Genomic DNA, 20,210 nt, shown 5'->3' with positions numbered 1-20,210 from the left:
ACAATAAAACGTTTCACTTTGTGGCAAAAACAGTGATACGTTTCTTATGGAAAGGTAACACCAGACGTACCACTCAATTTGTGTTGTATGCTCCCACTACAGAAGTTTCAGTCAAGACAGATCATTCTGTTACAAACCCACTTCATTTTATCTAGACACCAAGCGTCACTTCCCTAAACTTACAACACACCCCCTGAAACATTACAGGAAAGCTATGGCCACCCTGAGACAGATACAAACCCTCCTCCAGTGGGCACAAGATCACCACAGCACCTGACTACCTCAAAGCATAAGGTGACAGGCGAATAAAACTCACCTAGAAGTCGTTCTGATTTAGTACTGACCAGTGGCATGTCAGTTAAGAGGAAGCAGAGCCAGAGCTCCAGAGGGAGAAAAAAGCAAGCCTTATTTGGGAAGGAACACCAAATTTGCTTTCCTGCAGCTAAAACCCGTTCCATGGCACGCTTGTCCGAACACCAGACAGGTTGCGTTGGCTTTAGGACTGTGTCCTTGTGGGGGCAATCTTATGGTACAAACGGTTATGTCTAGAGCAACACTGGCTCTTGATTTTGGAAGGATGGTTTCTTGTTGACTGCATATGAAACACTGCATATAAAATAGCACTGACTCTGCAACGTGGGGTTCTGGAATCCAGAACGCAGTGCCCAAGCTGTAGGCTCACATTTGAAGAGTATCTGCAGCTGAACACAAAGAGCACTTCACTATTCCGTGTGCAACAGATGCCAAGACTTGCAACTGCTAGAACTAAATCCTTGATAGCTAAATCAGCCCTGAGACATTACCTGCTCACAAATGCTAGTTTCCTACATTTAAATAGCAAAAACCTCCGGATTTTCATAGGTCTAGTCCTCCACCGGATAGCTTCATGTTAGAAGTTTTCCATAATGCAGTTAGAGAAAAATTAAAACATAAGTACGCAGAACAAACCCACTAAATCATGAAGCAGAGAGGCAGTGTTGTCCTATTTAAAGAATTACATTAAGTGTGACCATGAACATCTTGTGATTCACCACGTATCGGTTTGTACAGAAAGATCTATTTTGAACTCAACGCATCCATCTCCAAGAACTGCTACCAACTGGTGCACTGACAGGCCACGAGAATTCCCAGGCTTTGTAGTTGAAGGAACACCAACTCAACAGCTGTGATTCAAACTGCCAGTCCATCAGTGTTTTAGTCAACAACCGAGGGAGCTGGGGAGTCATTTCTGTTGGATTCATGCAGCGCACAGGAGGAGGAAAGGATAGCGAAGCCAAAGATGTGGCCGCCAACTCAAGCGTCACAATGCACTTCTCTCTCAGCTGACAGAGGCCAGCTCAAGATCTCACCTTCCCATCTCGATAATCAATACCGGAGTCACAGTGTTACACCTAGGTATCTGGAAAGGCTAAGCATGGAAAAGAAGGGTGAGAGAAGGGGAAAAAAAGACAAGAAGCACCAAATCAAAAGTCTGCAGAGGCACCTTTGGAAGCTGGCTTGCTTGGTTATCACAGCCAGGTGCTCCTGTAGTTAACTCGAGTTCAGGGAATGCTCCTCTCCACTGTCAGATACTGGAGTCAGGATTAATGCCCAGTTACAAAATCCTGCCAGTTTTTCTAAACAGCTCAAAATTACAGCACACACTCTTCTGAAGAAAGTCTAAAATCATCCTTCCTTGCCATCAGCAGCTTGTGAATTATTTTTTCAGGCTGAAGGTGCTTCAAGCATTAACTCTTGAGTCTTGCTATACTGGACACTTCGAGACTTAAGCTCACCTAGCCAGGCAGCCCAGATACCAACAGCAACCCCCCCAAGAGGGTAGGCCAGCAGCTGTCACAGCTTAAATCACCTGCAGCCCCAGCCTGTAAAACTGTGATAAAGCAGCAATCGCAGCATGCAGTGAGGGTTCGGTAATTTTGTATTTTGAGCATGATAATCGTTCGAGGAACAGTGCTTAACGGCAGAGCGTAACAAGAAGAGACTCTCTACCAAAGGTTTTACAAACTAACTCATACCTGCATTCCGCCTCTTTCATAGACTAATTAAGATGAAAGCCACCCTCCAAGACAGAGTTATAACTTCTATAACTTGCTTCTCAGTTTCCCCTCTTCATCACCATTTACTTTAACAGCTTATGCCTGCAACAGCCTGACCTGCACTGATCAAAACGTAACACGCCACGGAATTTTGGAAATCAATCACTTCTTCATTTTGCTCCCCATGCTAATTTCAAATGCTGAGGCAGTCTGTAAGATGGAGGAAAAAAAAGCCAGACAGCGACAGCCCTGCACACTACCAGACAATAGCTTTTTGATGAGTAAATCTGAACTTTTCAGAATATGTATGTAATAACAGAAGAGGACTGCAGATAAGGGCAAAAGGAGCTCCAATTCAGACTATACAGTATGCAAAGACAAACCGTGATGTGTCCAGAGCAAGCAAAGTACAGCTAAGGGTATTTCCACAACGCACTGCACACTATGCTAACTTGTACATTTGAGGTGCGGTCTGTGCCATTACCAGACAGTAAACGCAAGTCTTGTGTTCCCCCACTCCCCAGCAATGAAGGCAGCACGCAGATTTAGACCTCAAAAAGCAGCTCCAGGAGTAACTGAGACATACGGCCCTATAATCTCTATGGCACTCTGCTTAAAAGCATTCCTACACCAGGAAGATGGGGTCAAGCAAACAGATAGAGCAGCTCTCCGTGTCATGTATTAGAAGGTGGCACTAGTTAATCTTGAACACTCTGAAGCACATTACCATTTGGCACAGAAGTCCCCCGTCACAGTCAGAAGAAATTCCAAAGCACCGGATAAGCAGTGTGTCTCCAACACGTAACTGCTATTTCAGCCCTGGATACCTACACCCAGCACGCCTGGAAGCGGTACCCTAGAACATAACAGGCCCACTTCATTTCCCAATTTGCATTTCTCAACATTTCCCAGCCCTCCTGTGCTATCCGCTGAGGTCTTGACACTTAAATCACTAAGCTTTATCTCAAGGTTTTGAGATGTCCGTGTACTGCCTGGAGCATGTTTACCCGTGCACTACCCCCTGCTCCTCGCAGGAGAGCTGCCGAGGTGTTCGAGCACAGGTCTGCACAGCCATCGCCTCCGGCGTCTGCTGAGCTCAGCTGAGCCCAGGGGGCCGTGCACCACGCAGGAGCAGGCTCCTCGTTCACAGCAGTTGTGGCACAGAAGCAGGACGATGCTGAACACAGCAAATGGTTTTTTCCTGACGTGGGGGCCAAGCATGAAAGCATTCATCATCATTTGCCCACTGCACGGCACACAGGGGATGTTGCCTGGGAGCTATACGTTGCAATGTATTTCCCCTAGCACTGCTGCCAACTCTGCCATGCTGCAGTGCTTCGGGAGAATAGCTAACTGGTCGTGATCAGACTGCACCGAGCCTCACGGCTCTCATCACACGCAGAGGTACAGGCAGAACAAAAGCTGCAGCGGTGTTTCCAGCCTTCCGTTCCTCCCTCAAACAGCAGACGACGTGACAGGTGAGAGTGGGGTGTAAGACTTCAGAGGTCCAGGGACCAAGAACTGAGTTTCAAATAAGGAAGTTTACTACAACCTGGTTCTTCTCCTCCTTTTCTCGTAATGCCTCTGAACAAGGTAGTGGTAGTTGAGCAGCCCAAACGATTTAGCTTAGTTTGGCTCATTTAGGCTCATTTCCTTAAATCTCTAAGCAAGACATTTGCAATGCAGAACCAGAAGTGGACAGAGAGCAGACTTCCTCTGAAAAATACAGTGACAGACCAGAAGAGCTAGGTACTCGCTTAGATCTGAAGGTGGTGATTTTTTTTTAAAGAAGCTCTTAAAATCCTATTTTCTACATCCACTTTGGTGCAGGACAAGAAGCCTGCGTAGGTCAGGTATTTTGCTTCAGAGTTAAAGATCACCTTCAAATGAATAAATAAATAAATAACCAACCAACCAGGCAGCTGAGACCCAGCCGTATCGCTGTGCTCCTCTTCACCAGCAAACCACAGCATCTGTGCTTGCGAGGTCACCCTGGATAAGTTACGGCTTTAGACCCATTCCTCCAGCTTTGCCACTTTCGGAAATCATTTTTAAAAAATCAAGTTTAAATGAACATTAGCCAGCGACTCGAGATCACTAGCAGTAGTTTTAACGAGCCTTTTATTTAATTGTAGATAGCCAATACAAAGGCCTACAGCAAGCACAGCTATAACAGACTGAAGACCTGTAGCCTGGCCAGCTTTCTACTTCATTTCCATTCTAGTCAGACTGCAGTCATGACTGCACTTGACCCAAGGGAGTGCTATCTAATAAACAGGTTGTGAAGTAGCTGCAAGAGGACAAGACAGTCAGGGAACAGAAGCAGGATACTGAGCCATAAAGGCCTGAAGTCATTAGTTCTGATGGACACAAGGAAGCAAAACCAGTTTTCCTTAGATTTTCATCACTGGCTAGAAGGTCACCAGAAGACCCAGCGCCAGGAAAAACAGCTACGTCATTCTTAGTATATAATTCACCAGGACACCCTGTAAGTTAATGAAGCCTATGCAAGAGGAACAGTGAAAGCAGCCCTTGAGGTAATTCTAGACAATAAATCCTAGCAAGCAATAGGCAGGCTGACCAGAACTCTGTCCACACAGGATTAAGACAACCCTAACCACAGGATAGATGGTGCAGCAGCTAAACTGCATATGAAAGAATCCAGAAGCTTTCACCACTTAAGGAGAAAACAGTCTTCATCTGTGGGGAAAAAAAAAAAAGCTGATGAATTCAGCATTAGTGCTGGTCATATTTTTCTTGTGAGAAGGCAAGGCACTGAGCAGCACCTCTGAATAGGACCTCCAAGGGAAGCCTACAGAGTTAGGAGCATGTGGTTCCACTCAAGACACTTCATTCATAAGCCTAAGAAGGATTTTACCTTATTATACTGCAAAATCATCTTTAGTTTCCTCACCAGCAGCATGACACCAGCAGGTAATGCTCCCTGTGGGCTTCCAGCAGCCACCCCTCTGACTACACTCTGACTACGCTGTACCTGACGAGTGAGCCCCACCACCGTGGCCGTCCTGGCCACAATCTGGTGGCAAGTCTGTGCAATGCTTTCCCGGAACATTTTTTTACCTATTCCTTAATTATTAGGCTTACAGCTACTTATTCTCCACAACGAAGCATGGTAACAGCAGCGGGTGGGTGACCCACACACAACATGCACAGTGAGGATCGCAGCTGCCCAAGCACAACAGTGGTACAAAGCGGAGGACCACGGGACAGTCTGAGGGGCTACTGCGTGTACCAGTGAGTAGCTGTAAGGATACAAGCAGTGCTTCTCAGATCACCATTTTCTTTTACCTCCATTTTTTTTCTTTTACCTCCTCTTTTACTGTCCATGTGACATAACACATCTTTCAGAATAAAAAGCGAAAGCAACGCTTGGTTTTACTCAGGTCAGGGTCCCACCCATCACAGCGTCAGACACGTCAGGAGCCTTTCTGCTGAACATCCCTGCTGTTGTCCACCTTAATGCTGCCCTTCACTCAGCGTTTTGAAGTCAAAATCCATAGCACCACCTTGTGATGAAAACCACCAAGTGCAAGGTGACCACAGGCTAATAATCACCTTGGGACAGACCCAGTGGTTTTCCATCTCAGGTGCAGTAGCCCCCGAGTTCTCAGCATGGAAGAGTCACAGATCCCTCGCCGCACAGCAGGTCTTCTGTCTCAGTGACACACTGACCCCACGCTGCGGTCACACACAGCTTCAGCTAAGAACCAGGCCTTACTTATGCAAACTCCTCAGTTAACAGAAAGACCTCTGCAAGGACCGTCTAAATTCAAGTCGATTTGTGACAGTGAGAGCATAAATACTCCACGACATATGCTCAGTGGACAAGGGTAAAAATATCCACGTAAACATGCTGATGAGAAAACTACCAGTGTTAATTCATGGTAGATTAAAGCTCAATTTTTTCATTGGTTACTAGGGGTAAATAATATATTCATCCCTTTTATCTTAGTCCCTCCAGAAACAACAGAATTAAAGGATAGGACTGGATTGAATGGATGTTTCAACAAAAGACCTTCTACAAATAAAGCCTTCAAGAAGAGTCAGCCCCAGATGACAGAATACTGAAATGGCTGCCCGCTTCCTAGGAAGCCAGCGCTACGTTCCACGTGTGAATCTGCAGCCAACTGAGGAACTAATCTGGAAGCAGTGAGAGGACAAGACAGGAAAAGCAAACACTGCAAAAGCCATATTTGGGCTGACTTTCCATCCATCGTCTCACTCACCGCTACAATAAACATAACGTGACTTTACACAAGCAGCCCTTTAAATTGCTGTACAAACATGGACAAGCCAAGAGCTGTGTTACATTCAATGCCAATTTATGTTTTGTTTCCTACTGAGGTTTATTTCCCTTTGTCCAGGCAGGAACAGAATTCCGTAGAAATTAAATAAGGCTCACCATTAGTCAAAACAGACCCCCCTTTCCAGAATTTGTTTCTAGATTGCACCTGAGCCTGAGAACAAGGCAAAGCTGTCAGATGATTTGCTCTAGTTACCATGTCTAGCTTGAAGTCTCATGTACGAGTTCTGACAGTCAAAGCAATGCATAAGAAAGGGCATTTTCCAGGAGTTATTCCTAAAAGTCCACCAAGGAAAAGCAGCAAAGTACCGGTAACATTGTAGACTTATAGCTTTAATTTATGTATTTCAAAATCAACTTTACGTTGGAAATTTTGGCAGTATCCTATGGCATGTAGCATAGAACAGCAAGAAAGAGATTACTTGCCTTTCCCATCTGTTGCTGAAGCCTCCTGTAAATGTCTTATTGACCTGAAAAAATAATAATAAAAAAAAAGTAGAATAGCTATAATTTTCACACTCCCTTTTCACTGCAGCCCTCCAGAGCTCTAACAGTTCTGTTAGCTCTCTATGGCCAGGCTACGCCCGTAATTAACTGTGCCTTAGGACGTTTGGCACTGCATACATTTCACCCCCATCTCAAGCAGTTAGTTCAAGTGTCTGCATCTCCTTGTGATTAAGAAAGCTAAATTGCTAAAACCTGCTTCTGCCTACAGAAAGCTTTGAGGGATGGCGGGAGCAAAGTGAGAAATGGGGGCATTTTCCAGCTCAACGCTTTCCACTTGTACAAGTGAGCTGAGCTACTATTGTACAAGTGAGCTGAGCTACTATTCAGAGTACTGCCAAGCATTCGGCATCTTACTGCTCTTTTAAGCTCTTTTCATTTAAAGACTTGATTACAGCTTACATGGCGACACAGGCACCTTATGTAACAGAAGCTCCCCTGCAGGAATGGAAATTCGAGGGCCAAGTCTTAGTCACCTTGCTCACATGACTCAGCCCACCAGCTGCAGGGAGGCTGTCCAGATGAAAAGGGGCAGGATTGTGTGTCCTAGGCTTCCCTGCCAGTTTATGTTGGTACCATGACAATGTAGGAGCATTGGGTGCACACCACATAAACAGCTACAGGACAGCTCACACAAATACATCTAACAGTTCTGTTATGGAAAGCAAGCTTTGTACCAGCATATTGTTACACAGATTCTGCACATTATGCAGCTGAAGCTGTGGCTGTAGAAGTTCCCTGTACATAGGAAATCAGAATCTCTCTCCAATGAAGGTTATTATTCCTGCAGTTTTATTTACCCAACCCAAATGCTCTCCTTCCAGTGGGGGAAGTGTCAAGTGGGCAGTGCAAATTTCTCGGAAGACATTTCCCTCCCTTGGCAGAAGGCCACGGAGATTGGGTTTGGTCCTTACGCAGAGAACTGGGAAGCTGAAACCCACCCTAGTGAGCCAAGGTGAAGCTTACTCTCATCTACTGAGCACCATGTATGTGTTTATACACACACATATACATCATGAAACAATTTTCTCCCACATACTCAGGCATTGCACACTATTGAGTGAGGGTGGGTTTATCAGACAGACACACTCCTTCTGCATTTCAGAAAAAACACTGGAGATACTGGAGAAAAACAAGAATATTGTGTTTACTAACCAAGGAGCCAGAAGCTCCTTCATATCCTCTTTTAAATCCAGCTGTTTATCCAATTAAGACTAAAATGAATTTAGAATATAAACGTTCTGACAAACTGGCAAGCAGCAACAATAGCATTTATCTGAATTATCTGTGTTTTGGTGGGGTTTTATATAACCAACATTTTTCCTTGCCAAGTAGAGTGGAAGGAAGGGCAGGGAAATGTTCCCTGTGGGATTATTTCTTCTAAACAGTCAAGTAAATATGCAGCTACTCTGGCTGAAAGCAGCTCTGATCTCAGACAGCACTATTGTTTTAGAATATAGTGGCCTACTTTCCAACCTCAGGCAGTAAAGCAAAACCCTATTTTTCAACATCAGAGAATCAGCACTCTGACAAGTTCCAAGCTTCAAAGGCACCTATAGTCTGTTTGCACTGTGCTGGCCATGCTTTTAAAACACCCCCCACTTTAATTAATCTTTTTAATTTATTTCCAAAGCAAGCATCTTCCACAACATTGGACTGAAGTGTTAAAGACCGATACAGTTTAATTAACGGAAGACTTGACTCCACAAAGGACAGACATTTACTTCTTTGCTTTGGTAGCATCTTAACCTTTAGCAGCCCGTAACCATTAGCTGAGAAGCAGCCCAAGCCACCAGGGCTCAGAAACCATCCATCACGCCCAGTGACTCACCACACCACTGGAAATAGGATGGCACCGCAACACAGCAGGTCTACCAGGAAGAGGATTTCTTTCCACAGCCCATACTCAGTTGTTCCCTCTTCTGTCGACTCTATGATAATGTATGCCACGTTTGCCAGCACCTACAGGACAAAAGGTGCTTAATGGCTTCAGAAGCTTTCCAAAGAGAGATTAGACGTGGGCTGCCAGCTCAGTAAAAGCTGTCCCACAGTTGCAGAAAGAGGCTATTTGGTAACATCAGTTATTCTTCTGCAGCTCTATGTCAAAAACAACACGTTCAGAAGCATCTTCACAGGATTTACAGAAATAACTGCTTAGAATTAATTTCTGCTGACATGCAGGACGTAGCCCTTTTTGCCACATAATACACTGGATCTACTGTACCAGTAGAGATAAAAAAAAAAAAAAAAATCAATTTTATTATTTTTTTACAATACAGAAACAGGAGCGTGCATGCACTTAGATAGCAAACAGTCTAACCACATTATCCTAAATCAAGTCAGTAATTCAAACTGGTCATTCACAGCATTTTGTACTCCATACCCAAGCTCTACAAGAAGCACACACTTCTGATGTTGCAGCTGGGCAACAGATTCCATCTTGGAAAGTAGAAAGACTATTCTACCTACAACAGCAAATAGAATTGCTCTCTTCCTTTATTCTTCAGCTGCTCGAGTAGCACATAAGCTCTGATTGCTTTGAACATACTGGGAAAATTTCCCTCACACGCAATGGGCCTACAAGTCTCAATTTTTCCCTCTCCTTAAACCCATTCAGCAAGCGTTTCAGAAGTGACAGCTTTCATTTAACATCTCTGCTGAGTAATTTAGTACTGTTTTGCAGCCCAAGTTTTGTCCCAGCATGACTATACCTACACTACAGTTACTTGATGCTTACTGACACTATTCGATAGCCATTATCTCATACTCAGTATGTGGAGAAAAATGGGGAAAAATATAGAAATAACTTCTGGCCCTTTCACAGCTTCCAAAACACTCTGGCTCAACTTATATTGTAACCAAGAGACTTAGACAAGAAGTAACTGTGATATTCTGTGTAGGATTCACAGTCTGTTACATTTTCCACAAGCAGCTCTCTCACAATATAATAAGCATCGACACAGTTCAGTCCTCACCTGAAGCGGGATGACAATCATGAATATTTTTTTGTCTTTATCTGAAAGGATGTGTTTAATGAAAGCCCAGCCAGTTCCAATGAGGGCAATAGTGATGAACAGAAGAGCACCTTTCAGTCTGAAAGAGAAGACAGTGCAAGGAGATTACTTTGTACTTCTGCCCAGGTCCTCTCTCCTACAGACAGTAAAGCCACAAACCCAAATAAATGCCTTGCTATTTGTAAGTCTGGCAAGTGCTTATCCTACAAGAGTGAAGCAGATGTATTTGCTTACAACTGTGCACCACACAGCAACATTACCCTTCATTCACAACTGTCAATATAAGCAATCTTTTCCTTGGGGAGTCATCCATTTACCATCATGAACAGGAGAAAACACTGGCAGCTGCACCCTCTTACTATTCACAGCAAGAGCAAATTAGATACTTGAATATTAGTATGAATAAAGAATAGCAAAGCATTTCTCCTTTTACTCCTTTACCAACAAAGTACCAATTCTCTGCAGCTGCCCTCTGCAAGTAGAGCTTTCCCCTTTACACAGGGCTGACTGTTGTCACTCAGACCGCAGTACAAAAGGATCAGCAATTTCCCAGTTTTCTTTGGAGGGAGGGGGACGGCCACACCAGGAATTCAGTTTCATTGTTTGAATCTACGAAATCAATCTTCTGGTATACTTACAGGTGAGTGATGTAATAGACAACAGCCCAGCCTTCAATAGGAAATCCCTGAGAAGAAATGTAGTGGTAGTCGATCTGAAAGCAGAAAATGTAATGTTACTTTATAATCCTCTCATCGGCACCCCACCCATGGCTATAAAATAGGTCTGCTCTCGCAGCCATTTGAAGTTTCATTCTCCATCAGCATGTACAAACTCATCTCTTCCACAATTTAGAGGATGCTTCCTCCCAGTACATTCTAGTTTTGTTAGCACCAGTCAGGTCATCTCCATTTGCTCTATTTCCTAAGCATTACTGAATATATTTTATACAATCTACATCCTTCCTACGTAGCTTCTACACTTACCTACAGTTAAACAATTGCATATATAGCTTATTAATTCATTGCTCAAGTACAGGTGCATTAGGGAACTAGAGGATCTCTAGTTTTACTTTCATTTGGAAACAAGATTCAAACCAGTAGACTCCAAAATTTTTGTAGGTATTACCCTTGTATCACCTTGATGGCGGAGATCATGACTGGCACTAACATTGGAAGATTAAATGCTTGTCATTATCTTTGTTAATGATATCTTTCAGCAGAACGGCAAAGTCAATACAATTCAATAGAGACATCATATTTTGGATGTGTTAAAGCTTGTAGTGTTAGGTCTGTCATGGTATGCCATGCCACATCAGCTGAAGAAGCAGCCCTCAATTTTACAGACATCAATCAAGGCCAACCATTCATTAACATTTATTGTTAAGACATGTAGCTGGAGCTGTACCATTACTCGAGCTTCCAATCCAGCCTCAGATGGCTGAAACATTACAATTCATGGAACTCATTCAAGCCTCCCATATATGCTTGCTGCTTCCCCTTTTCAGGCCACGATCTCAATTGTATTTGAAGTCACAATTTGCTGATGAAAATTGAATCGCTTCCACCACACAGCTGTGGTTCAGTATCAACACTTCAATACAGAAGACATTTCTCTCCCCCTCCCCTCCTCTTTCCCACCCCCCTTGATGCAAATTCCTCAAACATCATGCCCTGAATTCCACATTTCTAATTCCCAGCTGAACAGCTTAGCGAATAAGTTATACATACTGCATGGAAGACCAAGGACAGAGATTTTGTGAAAGGGAGGGCTGCCATTAGCCAGTGAATCTTAAAGACATCATTTCTGAGAAGAAAAACAACTATCAGTTAAAAGCCAGCAGTAAAAAAACAGTTTCTGCAAGGATATTTTCTTTATCCTAAGTGTCAAAGTAACTCCTGGGAGGAGCTGACTATTAGTGTAAAGGGATTCTCTTTAATACTGCAGTCCAAACTTCTGCAGCATCCTGAATAACATTTTAACTACATGTTCTATTATTACTTTTTAATTTGTTAAAAACAGTAGTTCATAGTTATGATCTATACGTACAAGATGTTTGTTAGAAAATTACTGACTACGATTCCAATGGTATCAGAACTGCCGCCCCACCCCTCAAAGTCACTAAACCACACCACCAAGATTGAACTTCAGATCACCAAATCATCAGATCACCAGGTGAACTTCAGACTACCAAATCATCAGATCACCTACTGAACTTCAGACTACCAAATCATCACACCAACTGCTGAACTTCAAATCAAGTCCTAGGGTCCAAGCTGCTCCTGGCTTCTGATGTTAAGTTTTAACGATTACGAAGTACGGCACATGGAGAGGAATTCCTACCACTTTGTCAAAAAATTCCCACCACTTTGTTTTTAATCCAAGTGTTTATGGCTCTCCTCTGCCATTCCTCATAAGAAAAAAAGTAAAGATTTCTTGTTATGTAGAGTTACTTTCTAATAGTATTCTCTGCTGTCTACTACAGGACCTTCCTGTGTAATTTTTGCCACGATATATTCAAATATGCATGCTACACGCATAACCTCTTAACATAAGAATTGGTAACTTTAGAACAAGGGTCTGCAACAACAGCACTGATTAAAGTAACTGTTGAATCTAGAAGCAGTGTTAGGTATATAGCATTGAGCAAGATTTAGAGTTTTAAGTGATTTAATCTGAATTGGGCATAATAAAATTAACCAAGGTAGGTCCATACTTGTCACTGATGCAGCGTTAGTTTGTTTACCTGCGTTTACGAAGTATGTGGATCCACACAGTCCCGGACAGGAAAAAGAAGAGTGCCATGGAAATGTACAGTTTTGGCAGTGGAATCTCACCCGCTGAGAGGTAGCTTTCAGGATTCTTTTCCGTAATTTCTATCTGAATATTAAAGGTGGGTTATGTGCACAACTGAAAACAGATTTGGCTAAAGCACTGTGAACTTCAATTCTTAAACTCAAACAGATAAACTCATTTAAAATGAGCTGTTCTGATGTGGTAACTTATGAGACAAAGGAAAAAAATACAATCAGCTCTTCATCCTCAAGCATCTCAAGATATTTTTCAAATTGCACCTGTAATTTCCTTGAAAAGCAGAAAAGGACAGGCATTTCCTTCTGGTGCTTCAGTTATGCAACATAATTCAGAAGGAAAGTCATTTTCCCAAAGAACAGTTGCTCTATCCACCAAGTTTCACATTTGATTCAGTAACAGTATCTACACAACCTTGCGTGAACAAGCAGGGTTTTAGCACAGTCCTGATTTCAGGTGAGCAGAGTCACACCTAGCTGCAAGAACTCTTGGGTTTGCTGCAGTGGATTTCTTCATGTGTAAAGAGAAAAGAAGTACTCTGCTGCAAGCCTATTACCTCGTGACTGAAAAAACAGCAGCTTTAACATCTTATTTACATCCCAAAAAGGCTTGCTTATGTGTGCTAGGACTTCATTAAAATAATGCACCAAGACAAATTTGCAGCACTGAAAACATTGTGCACCTCTGGATACAATTAGGTAGGCTAGTTACCCAGGTTTTCTTCTCTTTCCAGCTTCTTCAGGGGGTCAAAGCAACAAATCACAATTAAAAGACTTGGCATTCTAAACAAAGAACTTTAGAAGCAGATTTAAAGCAGTTTAGTCTGCGTGAAATTAGGGCTACTAAGGTCTATCACCTCCATGTTCCCTTGATGTAGCATTAGCACAGCCACGTTAACGAGCAGTTCAGGGGCCTGACCTGAGTGTTACCTTAGTCAATGAGAGGATTCATTACAAAATAGATTACATTAAATTCATTACAACAGCATGGAAGGCAGTATAAGCACAAGAAAGGGAACAAATGGAAAGCCCATGCTGTTCCAATAATCTCTGGGTCAAGACCGCATAGGACTGAACCCTTGAATGATAAAAGAGATAGGACATGCGCTATGAAATATTACCCTTAAGGGTGTTCACCTAACACTGCAAAAATGCATCCTGATTTAGGCCATTAAAAGCAAAAAAAAAAATGAATTCACAAATACTAACAATTCAGATTGCAGCAACAGCCTTAATATCTGTAACTGTTTAGAGAAAAAAAAAGTGATTTTTGAGAGTAACAAAACACGAACAGCTGTTTTAGCTCTCATCTCATTACAGCATCTAGTCACAACTGTGTACACTGAATCAATCCCACATGCAGTCTTCAGATTTCCAAACATTTCTCTAAAAGTAGTATTTTAATTCTTCTTACTGTAGTCGCTGCCTTTAGAAACACCACTACAGAGATTAAATGCACAGCTCTGAATCACTTCCCACCCCAGACAGACACTCACCGCATGTGCTTGGTGTACAAGCTAGACTAAAATATACAGCTTTCAATTCTAAGTGAATGAGTTAATTATACTTTAGAAGCTATACTCACATCAAGACTAAATAGCTGCTGATTATTATTAGGCGTCCCCTTTTCACCAGCGCATTTATGGAAATACAGGCTGTAGAGACCTTCTTGGTTATCAGAGCTGATGTTAAAAAAAAACTGAAAACAAAAAATAGGAAAGTCAGCATTGTTCTCATTCACAACAGGGTTGCATTGTTAAGCCATCTCTACTGGGGCCAGAAAAGTCATTTTGGTTCAGCTGGTTCCTTTCTGCAAACATACTGTTCTGAGGATACCTGCCCCTCTGCAAGTTTCAACGGTATTCCAGATACAGAATCACTGCTGCTGTGCACTCTGGAAACACAGGACCTTTGGGCATCAGCGTTTAAGTCAGTTCAACACAAAAAATAACAGGAAGTGTCCTCTGTTTAACATGGTGAAGCACAGAATTTTGATCATGCTTGCCTTAATGCATAAGAAGCTGTTCTGCTCTCACCACAACCACACAAATTTTCACAGCTATGCAAATTTGCTCTGTTTCACATTACGATCTGAAATATGCTTGTTTTATAGTAACCAACAATGACAAATGAATCAGTGTACCGCAACAAAGCATTCATCTGGTTTCATGCAGAGCAGCTGGCCCTTCAGTGAATCATCAGACAGGTCACAGCTATTTGTTGTTAGAAATCTGCATGCACTAGCCAAATCCCAGTAAACGCTAAGGCTTTAACAGACCAAATACTTGGATATGCCAAGGCTCACAGACTATCATATTTAGTTGAACCGCAAAGAGTTTAAAATCAGTCCCCCACGCTTTATGAATGACGAGCTTTCTGGTGTTTATTTCAAGAAGAGTCCGTCTCAAACTTAGAAAGCTACTAAAGAGGCTCTGTACCAAGGAAACGGGCACTACAATAAGGAGCAGCAGACTTTTCACAAAGTAGTACGCCAAAGGAACCGTCCGTACACACTAAGACTGGACAATGGCAGAAGCCCTACCTGAAATGAGAGAGTTCCTCCGTCGTTGCGAACATGATGCTTTTGTTCTATTATGCTCTGGGAAAAGGAATATAGACAGGGATTTTTAGGCAGGTACCTACCGCATCTGGTTACATCATCCAGACAATCAGAACTGCATCCTGTACATTTATAGTGCAAGCTGACAGCAACAAAATACTCCTTTCAACTTTCTGGCCATACTTTATTGTAATGTTTTGCCATTTTTTTCTGAACGAGAACAGCAGATTCTTACCTGAGAGGTTGTTGTACTTCGTTTGGACTTCTTATCTAGAGATAAAAGTATTAATGGTACATTTAGAGTGTTTGCATTTAGACAGCCTCATAAACTACCACCTTTTACACATTGCCAATACCTTACTCAAATATTCCTACACTCACCTGCATGGCAGTTTCCAAGACAGTCATTAGAGATTCTTCCCCAACCCCTCCTTACTTTCCCAGGACTCTTCCCTCCACTACCATTCATTCTGAATGCATCCTTAAACGTTAAGGCAGGCTTCCCTACTGCTACACCTTCCACAAAACCCTGCCCCAGGAGACTTTCCACCCCCTCCAGCTACAGGGATGCAGGAGGCAGGTGGCATATACTGCATTCAGGCTACAGCTTTGTTTCATACGCTCTGCAACTGTGTGACTTTAATGTTATCACTGATTAGCCTCAATGTGCACATCAATAAAGGGCCTGACAAACTTACAAAAAATCTAACTTGCTTTGGGGGAGGAAAAGGTTCCCAGCTCCGTAATAGGCAAGGTTCCTTTTTTTTTTTTTAAGTGACCTGCCAAGTAAAGATCTGATCTGGAGAAATTTAAACTGGCAGGAGACTTCCACAGAGCAGCACGTGAAGTTCATGGTTTCACTCCACTCACTTCAACAGACCCTGTATGAAGCTTTCCAGACACACAGTCCTTCCATCCTATCAGAAAGTAAAAGTTCAAGACTTAAGCTTTGCTTTTGGCTTCGGCGTGTCAGCACGCTGTCAATGTTCACCCAACGTTACTGCAAGAAAAGCAAAGCTAGACCTGTCAGACAAATTATCTTCAGTGCCATCCAGCTTTAGCTCTTGACTTGTTAAAACAGCTGTGCAAAATAAAGACAGCATACCCCATTTTCACCTATATCAAAGATCATGAACACGACATAACAAGACAGACTCCAACTACTTCACATCAGGCTGCTAACTCTTCCAGGAAGAGATAACATGAACTGTTTAGAGCTAATTCCGTAAGGGCAGAGATTGTCAAGCCGTTTCATCTCCTGGTCTGGAAGCCAGGCAAAGATGTATCCCTGCAAAAAAGATTACCAGTATAGTTGCCTCTCCATCCCCGTAAATTCTTGGTGACAGACTAGATTTTAACCTCTCAGATAAGGAAGATCATCATCTCACAAAAATAAGGTCTGGAAAGGACACGTGGACGGCTCTAACTCAGCTTCTGAATCAAAGCAGCCCTACTGTGAGTAATGGACCACACTGGACACAAGCATTTAAAATCTTTCAGTACAACCATTTATAATCTGCTGCAGTACTGTCATACCCACTTAGGAAAGTGGGTGTTGGCCTACCCCAACATCCACAGTCACCCAAGACTTGATAACGGGAGCAACAGCCACAAGCTGCACTATGTGCCAGTACATTGTGTGCCACTACTGAAAATACCTTCTAACCCCCCTTCTATTTGAAGTAGGTGGCTATCAAATTCCTCTTTAGGCTTCTTTTTGCCAGACAGAAGACAAGCAGACACTCCAGCCCCTCCTGACAAATACTGTAGGTCTCCGACAGTCATTGCTAAGTCTCTAGGGGATATAATGCACATCGCTGAACAGGAGGGATTTAAACCCAAAGAGTAGCCCAAAGAATGGGCAGGTTTACACAGAACTGTGTCAAATTCGAGCCCAAGGGAAGCCTGGAATGTGACCACAACACACTGCTGGATGCACATCAACCAGACGCTAGCAGTGGCAGCACACACAGGTCAGGATGAGCAGACTTACCTTTGCTGCCTGTATTTTGTTCAGTCTCCTCCAGACTTTTACCAGAATCAGCATTTTGTTCTGACGTTTTTGTTGGCTTGGTGATCGTGGCAGTAGCATTTTCCTCAGACATGAATGAAATTTTAGGTAACAGAGAAGAAGCTTCTGCGGAGAACCGTACTTTCACACTAAATATAATTTTTATACAAAAGAAAAGCCAATCAACATTCTTAAAGAGGTTTTCACAGTCTACACATGACCAGTAAAAGACATTCACCTTATTAAAATCCAAGAAAAACCTACACCAAAAGAAGAATCACATCCCCTCACCCCTTCAGCATACAGAAAGAATTCTTGAACCACTTTATATCTCAACATTTCTTTCACTCCCAACTTTCACGTAACCCACTGAGAATACAGCTACATGCACCGCAGCTTTCCAAGCCCTTCAAGAAGTATCAAATGTTACATTGGCTTCAGCTATCAAAGTAACCTAAGAACACGGAGCACACTATTTACTCACACTTCATTTGTGAAGTCCAGAAGTAAGATTACAATAGACACGTCTTGCTCTGGTTTCTTTCTCAGAATACAGTAATCCAATTCTTCATCCTGGAAAGGAAAGCAAAAATGTTTTTGAAGCATCCTCCTGTTTCTAAGAAATAGGTACGTTCTCTCCCATGCACAGGCTGCTATTTTTAGGCCAGCATCCCCATCTCTTACCAGGTAAGTGGAGAACCCATCGTTCCTTGTTCGATCCAAACTGAACCCCACCTATGAGACAATTAAGAACAATCTGTCACATTAAAACAGCTCAGCCCCCCAGGATGGGAAGCCAAGCCACCATGGATTGAGTCAAAATTACTGCTCTCAAATTAACCTATGTTTATGGCAGAACTTTTCTCATTACCTATTTAGACAGAAAATCATTCAAATATGATAGACTTGCTGCTTCATCCATACCTAAGAATTCAAAATATACTGACTCAAACGAGAGCGCCTTCCGGCACTGCTCCCTTTCAGCTTCTTAACAATACTTTTCCAGATAATTTTGCACGAGGAAAAGATTTAATACTTTTTGTAATAAAGTAGAAGCATGCAGAAAAGTAAGAACACAGACCTGTTTTCTACCCCGGTATTTCAATATCTCTACTGAAATCACCAATACAATGTACTGTGTACCACGTAATGTGGAAGTTCTCCGAAAACCCAGATACCGTCACTGTACTGAGGATCTACTGATAATGTGATTACGAGGAGTATTCGAATATAACAGGACAGCAACATGAAAAGTCTCACCTCAGAGCACTGTTTAGGAAACCTCTGTTCAATAGAGGATCAATACATACACACAGTATGCACTTCAGGATGTATGGGAATGGCACAAAGCTGCTGTGCTGTGGACAGACTGGACATCAGGAAATATTCCTTTGCCATGAGGATGGTCAAACACTGGAACAGGCTTCCTAGGGAGGTGGCTGATGCCTGACAATGCTCAAAGGGCGTTTGGATAATGCCCTGAACAACATGCTTTAACTTTTGATTGGCCCTGAAACGGTCAGGCAGTTGGACCTGATGGTCTTTGTAGGTTCCTTCCTACTGAGCTGTTCTGTACATAAAATACATATATGGACGCACACAGCTTCAGTAGAGGAGGTGATGAGTTAAAATTTGACCTTAAAGCAGACTGATAGTGCTTGGGGTAAGTCTCACAACGTACATATCCTCACAGGTTGTTCGCAACGGGGAGCAAAGCAAAGAGCATCACCAGTTGCAGTCTGACACTTCACACGAGTTCAAACATCCAGTGCAGGGGCAACTTGACAGAAAGCTTAACGCAGTGACTAGACTCAAAGTGACTTACTTCAGAGCCCAAATCAGCACTCATGGGTGGCTTCAACGAAAGGTTGCTGACATTGACTTTCATGAAACCATCCTTGAAGAAGCCAAAGGTGTTCAGGTGCACTTTCTGCCTCACATCATCCTACGAGAAAGAAATGATAGTTTACAAACCCCGTACACAGGTCCTGGTTTTGGCTGGGTTAAACCACAACACGCAGCCACCTGCCCGAGCAATCACAGAGGAAGTAGGGTGACCGAGATCGACGCTGAAGTGTTCATGCAAAACATCTATCTGATCACACCGAGTGCAAATCTCCTTAGGATACCTTCAGATACAGCCAACCAACTCTTCCAACAACTTAGACTTGAACTTTAAACAAATGTGTCATTGCTAATTATTTGAGTCTACTCCTGAGAACGCTGCAAGAAAAAAGTCTGAAGGAAATTAAATTGCTGGCATCACTGATTAAACAAAGTATTGCTACCAAAAAAGAAAAGACTGGAGATGAACGAAGAAAACTCTTGTTCGAACCCTAGCCACCGTCATTGCAACAGACTGAAGAGGAATTAGTTAACTGTAATACTCTTACCTAACTGAGAGCTGGGTTCGGGCCATGTGTTTAGCAAGTATCACACCGCGTTATCGTCTTACCAGATCTTCTGTGTTAGGCAGGGTCACCGCTTGGCAGTCCAACACCTAACACACTGGAAAGCTGTCTGCACGGCGGAGATGAGAACATTTCTCACCTAGCCTCCTTCTTCCAAATGATTTTTACTAAGGTCCTGGTAAGACTCAAGGCCTTGAGTCTTACAGGTAGGCTAAGTACCAAACATGGCTGGGGGGGTCCAACAGAACCACTAGGGTTGGTTTCTCTAACAGAAATCCCAATCTCCAATCTACTCCTCTGCCCACAGGCTTACTTGCAGAATAATTTGCCTTCTCTCAACCTGGCAAGAAATATAGAAATTAATACCTGCTCATGCCTCGCTCAGCTGGTAAGAGTTCAAGTACTCTTGGCTTTTTCTTTCTTCTTTCTTTTTTTTTTAGGGGATCATGAAGTACGTAACCTAAGAAGCAGTAAAAATCACACGCACCCTAATAGAATCAGGCTAACCTGACAAATAACCAGATGGTTCCCTTAATGCTCAGA

General features: G+C 42.8%; 1 protein-coding gene across 1 annotated transcript in view; it reads right to left on the bottom strand.

Annotated features, from left to right (window-relative positions):
* GPR107 (G protein-coupled receptor 107) overlaps nucleotides 1–20,210 on the bottom strand; it is a 38,168-nt gene that overhangs the window by 14,881 nt on the left and 3,077 nt on the right. Inside the window, exons 2-14 of the mRNA XM_035341333.1 lie at nucleotides 19,082–19,201; nucleotides 17,941–17,991; nucleotides 17,741–17,829; nucleotides 17,239–17,405; nucleotides 15,481–15,515; nucleotides 15,228–15,284; nucleotides 14,271–14,384; nucleotides 12,622–12,755; nucleotides 11,606–11,681; nucleotides 10,517–10,590; nucleotides 9,840–9,957; nucleotides 8,696–8,826; nucleotides 6,787–6,830 (exon numbers count right to left, since the gene is read on the bottom strand). Of these exons, the coding sequence (XP_035197224.1) occupies nucleotides 6,787–6,830; nucleotides 8,696–8,826; nucleotides 9,840–9,957; nucleotides 10,517–10,590; nucleotides 11,606–11,681; nucleotides 12,622–12,755; nucleotides 14,271–14,384; nucleotides 15,228–15,284; nucleotides 15,481–15,515; nucleotides 17,239–17,405; nucleotides 17,741–17,829; nucleotides 17,941–17,991; nucleotides 19,082–19,201 (1,210 nt within the window). The remainder of the gene's footprint in view (nucleotides 1–6,786; nucleotides 6,831–8,695; nucleotides 8,827–9,839; nucleotides 9,958–10,516; nucleotides 10,591–11,605; nucleotides 11,682–12,621; nucleotides 12,756–14,270; nucleotides 14,385–15,227; nucleotides 15,285–15,480; nucleotides 15,516–17,238; nucleotides 17,406–17,740; nucleotides 17,830–17,940; nucleotides 17,992–19,081; nucleotides 19,202–20,210) is intronic.

The sequence above is a fragment of the Oxyura jamaicensis genome, chromosome 17 (assembly GCF_011077185.1).
Source record: "Oxyura jamaicensis isolate SHBP4307 breed ruddy duck chromosome 17, BPBGC_Ojam_1.0, whole genome shotgun sequence".
In the NCBI taxonomy this organism is placed as follows: domain Eukaryota; kingdom Metazoa; phylum Chordata; class Aves; order Anseriformes; family Anatidae; genus Oxyura; species Oxyura jamaicensis.
Note: the sequence above shows the minus strand (reverse complement) of the source record. Positions and strands in the feature narration are given on the sequence as shown.